Raw genomic sequence first — 14337 nt, 5'->3', positions numbered from 1 at the left:
GCCATTTATTAAAGTGGCTATCACCACTTCCATAGAATTTCCGGATAACTATCACTTTTGATTGGAAAGGGCTTCTACACTTGTGAGGATTGTGATTACGGACAGATCGAACCAGTGCCTTAGATGTCATGAGATGGGGCATCTGGTGAGGGTTTGTCCTAGAGGGCAACAACAGAGACAAACTAGGCGCGGGAGGGAACGACACTCGTAGCCACAGCCACAACAAATCTAACAGATTTTTTCACAGCAGCAGGACTTTGTGCGACAACATGATAGAGATCAGAGGGGGTCAAAGTCAATAGACCTCTTGAGGAGAGGTTACCTTATCAGGATCAAGAGGATGCCCTAGAGTAGCTGAACAGAAAAATAGACCATGTGGATCAGCAATTGGAGGCAGCTAAGAATAAGTCTGAGGTGCCGCAAGACATTAAGTAGCCTTTGGATTCTTTAGAGATAGGTACCTTTTACAACATGCACTATAGGGGGTGAGTAGGAGAATCTCTTCGGTTGGCTGAGGAGTTTATTCAGCAGGTTTTTCAGCACTGGCAAATAACCCAATATCCATGATCTTGCCTACCCATTTCTTTGCGTGTGGTCCATGGAAATTTGCAGATGTTTCTTTGAGGAGTGGGGTTGACATGAATCAATTGAAATGGTGGCATCGAGATCTTGTAGTGTGAGGCACAAAGCCAACGTTTGGTTAAAGGGATTGTTAGTCCTTCAAAATTAATTGTGTACCACTTCTTTTACTCGCACCAATCAATAGTTGCTACAATCTGCCATTCTTGCAATCAAAAGATACATTTTCCACCTTGTCTTTGCAAAACATTTCTCCCAGTAATGTAGCTATAGAATTTGTTTGCAGCGACCAGTGTAAGACTGTTAGGTTTAAAACGTAATCAAGATCCCTTTTGCGTATTACCGATGCATGTATACCAACTTTGATGAGACGACACATTGAGGGAGAAGGAGTGAGGAAGTTGTCACCTGAGCTTGAGCTGTGTCAATCCTTCGACCAGCGAGGGGAAGGAATCTCTGCAGGAGGGCATCCACGATGGGCTTGGCCGGGTTCAGTGGCCGCGTCGACATTCTTCACAGATCCCAAATCACGGCGTTACCATTCTTCGCGATTCAATAACCCACAACCAGCCAGCACAGCAGTGAGGAAACGGCATTAATGTTGCACTTATGTCCAGTGTTAATGATTGTGCATTACACACCTATGGTCCTATGGAATTGCATTATGTGCCTCATCTTAAGTGCAGTAGTGAAGGGTGAGTTTAAGAAATAAAAGACTTTTTATGTCCATATAAAGAGAGTTGGTCTAGCTTTAGCACTAAAGGGCACGGGAGATTTATTGAAGCTCAAGCGGTGGGATCCACGACAGCGAAGTTCGGACACGAAGTTCAAGACGCGTGTAGCCGTAGGATGCTGGGGTAAACTAGGACACCAAAAGGTAAACTTGGACAAGCAGGGGGGGTTGTCCACATTTATTTATCATTTGCCGGTTTGCCCATATGTCAACTTCCCCGTCGCGGGCGTAGCGGTTAGCGCATTGGGCTCTCACGGTGGTGGCGAGGGTTCGAGTCTCCATGCCCGCCATGGGCGCCCATTTTTTTCCACCCTCAATCCCCCTCGAGATTCCCCCTTTTGACCTGCGCCGCCGATCCCATCTCTTTCTACCCGTGCCCTTTAGTGCCGTGGGTGGTCTAGTGCACATTAGTACATTTGTGTTTCTCTTCTCCTTTATTTTCCCTTCAGTGTTTTCTTCTCTTTAGAGTGTCTTTGCACTAGGTAGCTAGTGATTTTCTTTTTGGAAGCCATTAGTGCATAGGTTTGTTTAATAGCTATACTCCGCTTCTTATTTTTAAATTAATAAGAAATGGAGTATAGCTATTATTCAAAGATGGTGGTTGTTGCACCTGATCTATTAAAGTTTTTGGCCAAGGCAATCATTAACTTTTTCTTCCTTCAATTAAAATATCTATAGCTATTATTCAAAGATGGTGGTTGTTGCACCTGATCTATTAAAGGTTTTGGCCAAGGCAATCATTAACTTTTTCTTCCTTAAATTAAAATATGTAATAAGGGTTGTCTCAACTAGTTAGGCTCGTTGTGAGTTTCAATTTGTAATAGACTTGCAGATATCGGACCTAGTTGTAGTTAAGAAGACAAGCTCTAGGTCATCGGGATTCAAACAATGTGAATACAAGTTGGACATATACATCCTAGAGCCTTTGATCTTTTGTTCAGAAGACAACAGAGTGTTGCAAACAAGCTCATGTCTCTTCCTATTGTAGATTGTGTGCATCCTTAGCCCATGCATTGCCTAAAGATTGATTGTAGGAGGTTTTCTAACACATATAAATCCATTTGATATGAAATCATATCAATCAGTTTGATGCCACATCATTGCATATTTGATCATTTTTTATCACAAGGTCTCTTTGGATTTTCGTGGTATCTAAGAAGTTGGAGTTTCTTATAGGTTTTCAACATAGAGACATTTTTTAGTATATATTCGGTCTACTCTCTTCCAATAATATGGAATCTTCAAATATTCCACCAGACATTGCGATCGAGACATCACACACATAAATCTCAACGAGCTTGGCAGAGGAATCAAACCCGTCAACTCACGCAGAAGGTTCAGGGGCGTGTTGTTGGTCCCCTCTTAACCCACTGCAAATATTAAAAAATGCAATGTCTTGCTCTTTTCGTTGTCGCATAACTCCTTTTCTTTGTCAGTTGTGCATAATTTCTCCACGCTGCACTAAAAAAAAAAAGATTGCCGTGTCACTTGTAGCAGGTTTGCCTGCTACACCTGGATTTCACCTTGCCTTTTTCTCTTTAAACCTCCGAGGCATCTCCCCGATATTCTACTTCATTAGGCCCGTTTTCAAAATTGAGCACACCTACTTGTGTGTTTGATAACCCCTCATGGAAACTTTCATAGCATTAAGCGTTTGTTTTGTTTCTTGGCATAGCTTTGCTCTTAGCGTGAGTGATACTTTTTGTAGTGCATGATCGAGCTGCTTTTGCCTTCCTGGTCTTATTATGTCAACTACCTATGTTGACAATTGTCTTGTTCGTGTTGTGCAAACCCTCACTCCATATGTTGTTCATTGTGATGATCCATTAACATGGGCACCATTTGATGGAGAATCGAACTTAACGTAGACCCATCTTAAGATAGTCAAAGACCTTCTATAGCATATTGTAACATCATTCTCTCTTTTCTCTTTAGGATTAATTTGGGCATTTGAGAGATTGTAATTTTGTGACCAAAAGTTTAGGGTGCTCATCAAACATACCAAGAAAAAACGTCTTATTAAGTTATTCAATCCGTTTCTTTTCGAGTTTTTGCTTGTGTTAGAAGTAAGGTAAGTAGAACTAATGGGAATAAGGGAAAATTTGAAGATTATAAGGAATTTGGAAGTCCTTAGCCTCACGTTGAATGCTTGATTTGCAATGGTTGTTTGGTTTCTAGATTGATTATTTTTGTAGCAGATATGTTTATCTATCCACAATGAAACAAGTTGAAGGAAGCAAGATAATTTGCTCATTTGGAGGTATAAAGCTAGAAATTTGGATTGAAAATGAAATCATATGTCTCATCATGGAAGGAAGTAACCATTCCATCATAAATGGTTCTAGAACACTGGAAAGCACCCTGCATGAAAATATTTTTTGGTGGTTTATAGTGATTTTTCACCAGAACTAATCTGGACTTTGTATAAGCAACATTGGTAGTTTGGTTTGCAAGTTGGCTTAGGGCTAAAAATCCCAATTTCTTATGTCCTTAACAACTCGAACAATTAGTTGCATCTTTTGAACATGCACACAAGCTAGTACTTGTGGGTGAACTTTCAAGTAATTTGGATCAAAATATTATGAGAGAGAGACTCCAAAAGAGGAAATTGTTGTACTATTAAGTTTAAATCACATTGAGTTGCTAGCGTTGGGATCAACCGTACAAGTGTTGATCATTATGTTAATCCTATATTGCTTGTTTGTTGCTCAAATTTGTGAAAAACAGATTTTGGTTTCTTCGCTTTCCAAGACTTTTGACAACAAGTTGTATTTCTAATAGATACATACATTCAAACAATTTGGACACTAAAATCTTAATACTACACCCAAGCTATGGATTTTTTCACAACTCAAATATAATTATCACTTCCATTTCTTAAGGTTTTTGTGCTCCATTTGGGTTGACAATGGGTATATATATGTAGTCAAAGTGCCAAAACAACATCCCATCTCTTGTGTTGGTTGAAAACCTTTAAAGCTAAGAGATCACATTTTCTTAGCTACCCACCTATTGGTACCAAGAACTTTTAAAGCTCAATCATCCGACGATCAAAACTAGACTTGTTAAGAAAATAAGACGTAGCTAAATAGATAATTGAGTAGATTACTTAATGGAGAGAGACAAATTCACTTACACGAGATTATAGAGTAGAGAGAGAGAGAGAGTACATACGATATACGTGGTTCACCCAATGTGGGCTGCGTCCACGGGAAAGCAGCCACTCAATGGCTTTAGTACTTCAAAACAAGAAGTAGTTTACAAAGGGATTATACCCTTAATGGAGCTCCCGCCTTGCTTCACTCTCACCACCTCACACTCACCTTGTTGCATCAACTTCACACTATATAATGTGTGTAGAAATGGCCTCCTTTTATAGGCCAAAAGGACTGCCCTCTCTTATGAGAGGCAGCCATGTGTAGCCGCCCTTGTGCGAATAAGTCCAAATCGGACCCTCCAATCCGCCCATGTGTGGCCGCCCTTGAGAAGACAAGTCCGCTTTTGAATTCGGCCACCGGCCATTAAATTCGGCCACCGGCCACCGGCCATTGACTTCCGACCACCGGCCACCGGCCATTGACTACCGGCCAACCGACCGGTTGTTTTCCGACCACTTTCCTGCCACCGTCCGGCCATAATATTCCGGCCAAAAGGAATATTCCCCCGATTCTTGTCCGTGAAAATTTTGGTTTCCGGTGAGTGATTTTCCTTCACGCACGATGGCTTCTCCTCATAGTGGGGGCCTTACAAATGTGCGCTTTTACCACAAAAAATTACAAGGGTAAATCAGGCTCCATACTTAACAATCTCCCACTTGGAGACTGATCCAACCAAACCTATGACTGCTTTCCATCGTGGCTTCTTAAGAATCCTTGAATGCCGATTGAAGATGAGCAAAAACTCAACTTCTCCATGTTGACCACCTTTGTAAACATGTCTGCAGGATTTTCACTTGTATGCACCTTTCCTAGCTTTAGCTGTCCCTCTTCCAAAAGAGTGCGTATGAAGTGATATCTCACCTCAATGTGCTTTGTCCTTGAATGAAAGGTTGAGTTATTTGCAAGATGGATAGCGCTTTGGCTATCACTGTACAAGACACAATTGTCTTGTTTGAATCCAAGCTCTTCTAAGAATCTATGAAGCCAAAGAATTTCTTTGCTTGCCTCTGTCATTGCTACATATTCTGCTTCCGTGGTAGAAAGTGAAACCACTTTCTGCAGCTTTGAAGCCCAGCTTACTTTTGTGCCTCCAACCATGAACACATAGCCAGTAGTGCTCCTTCGAGTATCTTTGTCACTTGCCATATCTGCATCAGCATACCCTTCTAGAAAAATATCAGTTCCTCCAAAATACAAAGCATTTGTTGTTGTCCCTTTTAGATACCTAAGTATCCACTTCACAGCTTGCCAATGCTCTTTACCTGGGTTGTCCATGAACCTACTCACAACTCCCACTGCATGTGCAATGTCTGGCCTTGTCCAGACCATAGCATACATTAGAGAACCTACCGCTGCAGCATATGGAACTTTAGACATATAGGCTATCTCCTCTTGTGTCTTTGGACACATATCCTTCGTTAGTTTAAAGTGACTAGCCAAAGGTGTAGAAACTGGTTTTGCATTTTGCATTGTGCAAACCTTTCTAGTACCTTCTTGATGTAATCTTCTTGAGATAGCTTTATTGTCTTCTTCGTCCTATCCCTTGATATTTTCATACCAAGTATCCTCTTTGCAACACCTAAATCTTTCATTGAAAAAGATTTAGATAGCTCCTCTTTTAGGTCTTTGATGTCCTGCATGTTAGCACTTGCAATCAACATGTCATCAACATATAACATTAGGATGATGAATTTCCCATCTCCCAAATTCTTCGTGTAGACGCAGTGATCCGAGTTGCATCTTGTGAATCTATGATCCAATATCCATCGATCAAACTTCAAGTACCATTGTCTTGATGCTTGCTTTAAACCATACAAGCTCTTCTTTAATCTGCAAACCATTTTCTCCTTTACCTTTTACTTCATACCCCTTTGGTTGAAGCATGTAGACTTCCTCCTCTAAGTCACCATGAGGGAATGCCGTATTTACATCCATTTACTCGAGATTTAGATCATTAGCAGCCACAAGGCTTAAGACAAGCCTAATTGAGTTCATTTTTACAACATGATAAAATATTTCATTGAAGTCAATACCTTTCTTTTGAGAAAACCCTTTTACCACAAGCTTAGACTTGTACCTTTTCTTCCCACCTTCTTCTTCCTTCAGCTTGTACACCCATTTGTCTTGAAGTGCCCGCTTACCTTTAGGCAACTCAACCAACTCCCATGTTTGGTTGCGATGTAGTGAGTCCATCTCCACTTGCATGCTCTTCGTCCATTCTTCTTTGGATTCATGTTGCATAGCTTCTTCGTATGATTCCGGCTCTCCAGAATCTGAGATCAAGAGATGGTTGAAGGAAGGAACAAACCTTTCTGGAGGTCTACTTGCTCTTGTAGATCTTCGGGGAATAGGTTGAGGCTCCTCATTTGGTTGACGTTGTTGCAGATTGTCACCGTTTGCAGTCCTTGAGTCTTCACCGTCCTCAAGCTCCATGTACTCATCACCTGTTTCTTTTGTTTGTTTTCTTTCCAAGTAATCTTTGTACATATTTTGTTCGTTAAAAATTACATCCCTACTCCTTAAGATTTTACCATCTTCAGGATTCCATAGGCGATACCCAAAGTCACCTTCTCCATAGCCAATGAAGAAACACTTTTTGGACTTTGATCTAGCTTTGATTTTAGGCTTCTATCTATGTGCATGAAAGCCTCACACCCAAACACTTTGAGAAATGCATAATTCACCGGTTTACCTTTCCATGCCTCTTCTGGAACTCCCCCATCCAATGCCGTTGAGGGTGACCGGTTGATTAAGTGCACAGACGTACTTACAGCTGCCCAAAGCTCAAGCGGTAGGCCTGCATGTAGCCGCATGCTTCGTGCTCGCTCCATGATTGTCCTATTCATCCTTTCCGAAATACCATTTTGTTGAGGTGTCCTTGGGGTTGTCCTTTGCCTCTGAATGCCATTGCTAGCACAAAAGCTTTCAAAAGCTTGGCTGCAATATTCACCTCCATTGTCGGATCTGAGGCATTTAACCTTAGTACCTGTTTCATTCTCCACCAAGGCTTTCCACCTTTGAAATATGGAAAATACATCGGATTTATTCTTCATGACATAAACCCATGTTTTTCTAGTCGCATCGTCTATGAATGTTACATAGTATAATGAGCCACCAAGTGATGGTGTACTTGCTGGACCCCAAACATCAGAATGAACCAACTCAAGTTTTTTTATTTTTCTTTCATTTCCTGATTTTTGAAATTTTACCCTCTTTTGTTTACCATAAACACAATCTTCACAGAACTCTAAGTCCACTTCTTTCAAACCTGGTAGAAGCTTCTTTGTTTGAAGGATTTACATTCCTTTGGCACTCATATGCCCAAGTCGGTAGTGCCACACCACACTGTCAACTTATGTAGTTGCTGCACAAGCTGAAGGTTGCGTGCTAACGGTACACAAGTAAAGTGTACCGACTTTTTCTCCCTTGGCAACCACCAAAGATCCCTTTGAGATCGTCCACCGTTTGTTTCCAAATGCAATGTTGTGACCTTCATCGTCCAATTGTCCTGTAGAGATCAAATTTTTGCGAAGAGAAGGAACATGCCTAACATCTTTAAGCTTCCATTCATTTCCGTTAGTAGTTTTGACAGAAACTGTACCTTTGCCGACAATCTCACAAGCTTCATCATCTCCCAAGTATACATACCCAAAATTACCTTTGGTGTAGTCTTGGAAATGTTGCTTGTGTGGTGTCGCATAGAATGAAGCCCCGGAATCTACTATCCAGGAATTAGACACATTGTCTAATGAGAGAATTAGAGCATCTTGCTCTACTTTACCTACCACATTGGCCTCCGATGTTGGCTTGTTGTCTTGAGACACAGTCTCCTTCTTCTTCTTGGACCAGCAAACCTTCTTGACGTGGCCCTTCTTGCCGCAGTTCCAACATTCAAGAACTGACTTTGTGCGTGACTTGCTCCGTCTTGAGCGATCACGAGCCTTTTGGTTTTTGAACCTCTCCTTAGGCCTTCATCTTGTTTCTACTGACAATGCAGCACTTGATGATTCTCCTGTGCTTCTCCTTCGCATTTCCTCGCTTAGGAGAACACCCACAACATCATCAAAATTAAGAGTATTTGTGCCAGAAATAGAATTACTTACAGCCATCACAAGGCTGTCCCAACTATCCGGTAGAGATGATAGTATAAGGAGAGCTCGCACTTCGTCATCGAAATTGATTTTTACCGATCGAAGCTGACTTATGTTTGTGTTAAAGTCATTTAGGTGTTCTGCAACTGAACCATTCTCTGCCATCTTTAGATTGAAGAAGCGCTTCATAAGAAATACCTTATTGGATGTTGATGGTTTCTCGTAGAAGTCGTCAAGTGACTTCATCAAGTCCTCCGTGGTCTTCATCTCCGAAACATTGAAGGCCACCGTTGACGCCAAGCTTAACCGGATTGTTCCCAGTGCCTTTCGATCAAGGACAATCCATGCTTCATCTGCCATTGTTGCGGGCTTCTTCGCAAGACCGCCTAGTGGCAAATAGAGGTCCTTCTGGTAGAGATAGTCTTCAATCTGCATCTTCCAATGTTGGTAGTTTTTGCCGTTGAACTTCTCAATCTTGAGCTTCCCTTCCTCCGCCATAATTCCCACTCAATTCAAGGAATCCTTTCCTTGAGATAATTTAGCTACGAGCAAACCTTGCTCTGATACCAGTTGTTAAGAAAATAAGACGTAGCTAAATAGATAATTGAGTAGATTACTTAATGGAGAGAGATAAATTTACTTACACGAGATTATAGAGTAGAGAGAGAGAGAGAGAGAGTACATACGATATACGTGGTTCACCCAATGTGGGCTACGTCCACGGGAAAGCTGCCACTCAATGGCTTTAGTACTTCAAAACAAGAAGTAGTTTACAAAGGGATTATACCCTTAATGGAGCTCCCGCCTTGCTTCACTCTCACCACCTCACACTCACCTTGTTGCATCAACTTCACACTATATAATGTGTGTAGAAATGGCCTTCTTTTATAGGCCAAAAGGACTGCCCTCTCTTATGAGAGGCAGCCATGTGTAGCCGCCCTTGTGCGAGTAAGTCCAAATCGGACCCTCCAATCCGCCCATGTGTGGCCGCCCTTGAGAAGACAAGTCCGCTTTTGAATTCGGCCACCGGCCACCGGCCATTGACTTCCAACCACCGGCCACCGGCCATTGACTACCGGCCACCGGCCAACCGACCGATTGTTTTTCGACCATCGTCCGGCCACCGTCCGGCCATAATATTCCGGCAAAAAAAAAAGTCTTGGGGGCCTCCGTCCCCGAGGCCCCTAAAGTTGCCCCGGATTCTTGTCCGTGAAAATTTTGGTTTCCTGTGAGTGATTTTCCTTCACGCACGATGGCTTCTCCTCATAATGGGGGCCTTACAAATGTGCGCTTTTACCACAAAAAATTACAAGGGTAAATCAGGCTCCATACTTAACAAGACTCACATTTAAAATCACAAAAAATCCCATTCCCAAAAAATTTCATGGACTTATATGCCCCAAATTGACTTAAAATTGCCTCAAATTTGCATTAAAAGTGGTTCAAAGGACTTCCAAGACCATAAAAAATAAGCTCTATCATCTGGCGATTAAAACTAGAATCACATTTAAAATCACAAAAAATCCCATTCCCAAAAAACTCCACGGACTTATATGACCCAAATTGGCTTAAAATTGCCTCAAATTTGCATTGAAAGTGGTCCAAAGGACTTCCAAGACCATAAAAAATAAGCTCCAAGCTTGAAAGTTTGCAATTCATTTACTAGCTTTTGACTTTTCAAGATTCTAGACACCTTCACACTCTCTTCACACTAGACCTAGACCTTGCATTTGTCCATGCATGCAATCTCATCTTTTAATTTTTTTTAAAGAGGCATTAAAAAGTCCAATTGGCTTTAGTACCAAAAAGTCTAAATTGTTGATCAAAAGAAAACATGCATTTTGGATTCAACTGTCAGCACAATAAGGCTAACAAATGCTCCTATTAGAAGATCATGAGGCATCCTTATAATTTTGCCATAAATTTATTATATCAGCCTTGTCCACCCAACTTATATATCGTTAATTAATATGGTTGTATGTACGGATCATTTGTCACTGATTCAGAACTACAAGCTGTTAGGTTGTATCTATCACTTCTAATGTCATTTGTTTTGCCAAGTCTTTAGTCAGTTATGGCTTAGGACCAAATCCTAAACTTTGACCAAAGTGTAACAGTCACTTTTTGTTACCTATTTCAATATGCTGATTAATGAGAAGAACAATGTGTCTATGTATCTACAAGGTTTCTCTACTCTTTTCTCTCGCATAATTGCCCCATTTAGATAGTGATTGCTTCTACGTGTTGTCTTCAAGTTGATGTAGGTCTCTAGTGCTGTTTCTAAAGTTTTTTGACAAGTGTCTATGAGTTGTTTTGTGTTGTATCTTGATATTTAAGAGTTTGATTGACAAACCATCAGATGTGTAGGATAAGTCTCATCATTCTTAAAGAAGTATGTTATCTTAAATGATGATTTTGACATGTTGAAATTAGGATTAGAATTCAATATCGTTGTTGACTAGGCATGTCGTTTAGAGGTTTTAAAACCATAGGATTGGCCATTCTAGTTCTCTTAGTCATCCCTACAAGTTTAGGTTGCATTTGGATTCTGTTTGGTTGATGAAATGATAAAGATTGACTCACTATTGTAGACTATCATTTGGCGATTGTGGTTCACTTTAGTGAGAGTTATGGATTGTAGTTTGTATAGATATTGATTCTAGGGATTTGACATATCCTTGTTGCCTCCATGCCTAGTCGAGTCTACCTCATCCCCTGTATTGAATCTCAATAATCCTATAATAAGATTAGAACATATAGGGTGATTGTTTAACATTTGCGCCATTGTTGGGGACATAACCACCTAAGCTAGAGAAAACATTGATGCTTAGTCATTTCTCTTTTTTTAAAAATCTCTAGTTAATTCTAAGGTGATCATTCTTTTTGCACATAAGTGACCATTGGTTTGGGGGTTTTTTCAATGTTTCAGTGTTTGGGGATATTGGGGTATGAGCAAGAGACCTATAGAGTAGGATTTGGACCAATGGAATAGTCTCTTAGGCTCTTGGGTGAGAAAGGGATATTCATTGAGTCAAAAAGTGCATAAATAGTAATGATCATATGGTTTGGACATCCTATGAAATTTTTAGTTTATTTCGCATTAGAAGTAGGGTAAGAAAGCATCCATTGGAGGTGTGAACCACCCCTAAATTCATTCATAATCACAAAGTATAGCCAAAGTGCATTTGACAAATTTATCTTGAGAATTAGCATTGGTTAGTGTTGTGTTTGTTTCTTGCAAAATTGGGGCAGTTTGAGCTGTAAAATCACTATAGCAAAGCTTAGATCTTATTCAAAACGTGAAACTTCAAATTTTAAGTTGTGGTCTAATATTGTGGTACTGGACTCCGAAATTGAATTTGGAATTAACACCACAATTTGTTGTACGTGTTTTTTACAAGGTGCAAATCAATTTTTGACCAATTTGGACATTAAATTTGAAACCAATTGAGTAAACTTTTTAAAAATACACAAGCAAGCCAAGAAATAGGAAAAATTGATTAAAATTGAGTCCAAATTGCACATAAAGGGTACCATTGGGCTCATAAAGCACTGGACTATCAAATCGATAAATTTGATCAAAAATCTAGGACAAAATTTTGGTATCGTGATGCTGGACTTCAACACCTAAATGTGACTTTTTCACCAGGTGTTGGGTACTAAGGATATACACGTGCTTAACATGGCCCAGAGGTGAAGTCAAAAATAAATTTGGACAATTTGATCACCAATAGAGACCAAAATTTGAAATCAAACAGTCTGCCAGATTTAAATTTGGGTTTTTCGACAACTTAAAAGTGGTCCAAATCTCACCAAACTTTTACAAAGTACTATACTGACATTGGGAACACACGTGCCATGTCAAAACACTCATAAAAGGTTTAGAACTCCAAGACGGTACTAGATTGTTGTTCATAAGGGGGTATCTAACTTGACAGGGTGGTAGATACACTTGAGTACTTTCTAGATTTTCAATATTGCGTTAAAAGTATCCCCCATAAGTCAAGTTATAGCCAAAACAAGGTTTTAGATTTAAAAACCGGCCGTTTGCAGATTTCAGGCCTTGAACAAGGGAATTCTTGCCCAAAGATAGGTCATACAAAGTGCAAATATAGAATTTCAATACTCCTAATCGGGTTTTGTCATAAAAACTAATATCTAATTCTCCCAAATTATTTTCTCATGTTAAACTGATCATTTAATATGGGGAAGTACCAAGGGAGTAAAAGCTAGAATATTGGTAAGGTTGCCAGAACGGTCTCTGAAGGGATCCAAAGGAGAGAAAATAGGGATCCAAAGGGTGGCAGTTTGCAAAAGAGCAATGTGCATCACTAGAGCTTAAAAGACCTAAGGTTCATCTCCATTAAGACTTCCATAGGCTAAGGTTCCAAAATTTTAATCGAAAAGTCCAAATGGTAAAATCTGGGAAAATTGGATGGTGGAGGGAAGACTCAAAAGTCTTCCCACATCCCTATCAAGGAGGAGAGAGAAACACACACACACACACACACACACACACACACACACACACACACACACACACACACACTCCAAAGCTTCCCCCAAAGGGTATGCTAGGCACATGGCAGACTCCTAAGCCAGTTGCCTCCAATCTTCCCTCAAATCCTATTGATGGCCATAGAGGTGGACCAATGAGAATTAGGCTAGAGTAAAATTAGTCTAATAAATTTAAAATGCTTGATAAAAGAACTAATAGAAATTAAGCTCGCCAGAAGACTATTAAATAGTCTACCAAGGGGTCCAATGAGCATCAAGCAGCCCAATGGCTTGCACGATTCCTATTGGTTAGAAGACTAAAATATCCAATGAGAGTTCAATAAATTATTTTAATTACCTAAAGGGGGACACATGTCACAAGGCTATCAATTATGCTTCTAATTTGTGATTGGCTAAGCACTGTAGGAGCCAATGGGAGGCCAGCAAGAGTAAATGGCAAGAGGGGTCGACCAAGAAGAGAGAGAGGGCTGCATTTTTTACCAACACATTGCCACACACACACACACACACACACACACACACACACACACACACACACACAACTCATGTGTGCAAGAAAAAATCCATCTCCTTCTCCAAGCATTGAGAAGTAGAGGCCTACACCAACAACTCTTGGCTATGGAATGCAAATCCAACCAAGAGCCAAGCTTCAATGGCATGCTCATCTCCTCTACCATGCTAATTACCAAGCTAAGCTATGCTATTAGAGTGATTATGTGAGGATAATACTTCTTTCTCGTAAGGTACATCTTCTTCCTCTCAATCTATCCTCATTCCTTGCTAGCTCTCACCATTTTTGAAGGTGTGTGAGGTCTTGGGACTGAGGCTAGGGGCACTAGGTGTGTTTTTCAAGCATAATTTGGTGCATGAAGCTTCCATCTTCATTGCACCAACGAGTTATTTCAAGGAAAACAAGAATTGTATCTACAAAAGTCTCCTTTGATGGGAGAAGCTATAGTACAAAGCCTTTATGGAGGGGGATACGACTCCATGTAAATTCGGTCCTCAATTATTGTCGATTGTTCTATTTCTCTCTCTTTTAAAGTATTGTCAATGCCAAATTAGCTAGGTGTAAATTGCTATGTTGCTTTCTCAAATTAAGTACTCTCTCTATGCTCATTAGGAACTTGTTCTTAATGAAATGCTCACTATGTTATCAATCTCCGCTACACACAAGTTACTAGTGCATTAAATGTTACATTGGGATCAGAGCTATTGGTTTCTCTTTTCTTGCTCAAGAAGAGAGGTCCTCAAGCTT

The 14337-nt window shown here is 40.4% G+C and overlaps 1 protein-coding gene across 1 annotated transcript in view; it reads right to left on the bottom strand.

Moving 5' to 3' along the window:
* The window catches only part of LOC147420709 (ARM repeat superfamily protein), a 131020-nt gene extending 129826 nt beyond the window's left edge, over window positions 1-1194 (bottom strand). Inside the window, exon 1 of the mRNA XM_086504645.1 lies at window positions 988-1194. Within this exon, the coding sequence (XP_086360771.1) occupies window positions 988-1089 (102 nt within the window). The 5' untranslated portion in view covers window positions 1090-1194. The remainder of the gene's footprint in view (window positions 1-987) is intronic.
* Window positions 1195-14337: the final 13143 nt, after the last annotated feature.

This window comes from Adiantum capillus-veneris, chromosome 28 (assembly GCF_014529385.1).
Source record: "Adiantum capillus-veneris isolate H3 chromosome 28, ASM1452938v2, whole genome shotgun sequence".
Taxonomy (NCBI): domain Eukaryota; kingdom Viridiplantae; phylum Streptophyta; class Polypodiopsida; order Polypodiales; family Pteridaceae; genus Adiantum; species Adiantum capillus-veneris.
The sequence above is the reverse complement of the archived record's forward strand: the minus strand, read 5'-3'. Positions and strand labels throughout refer to the sequence as shown.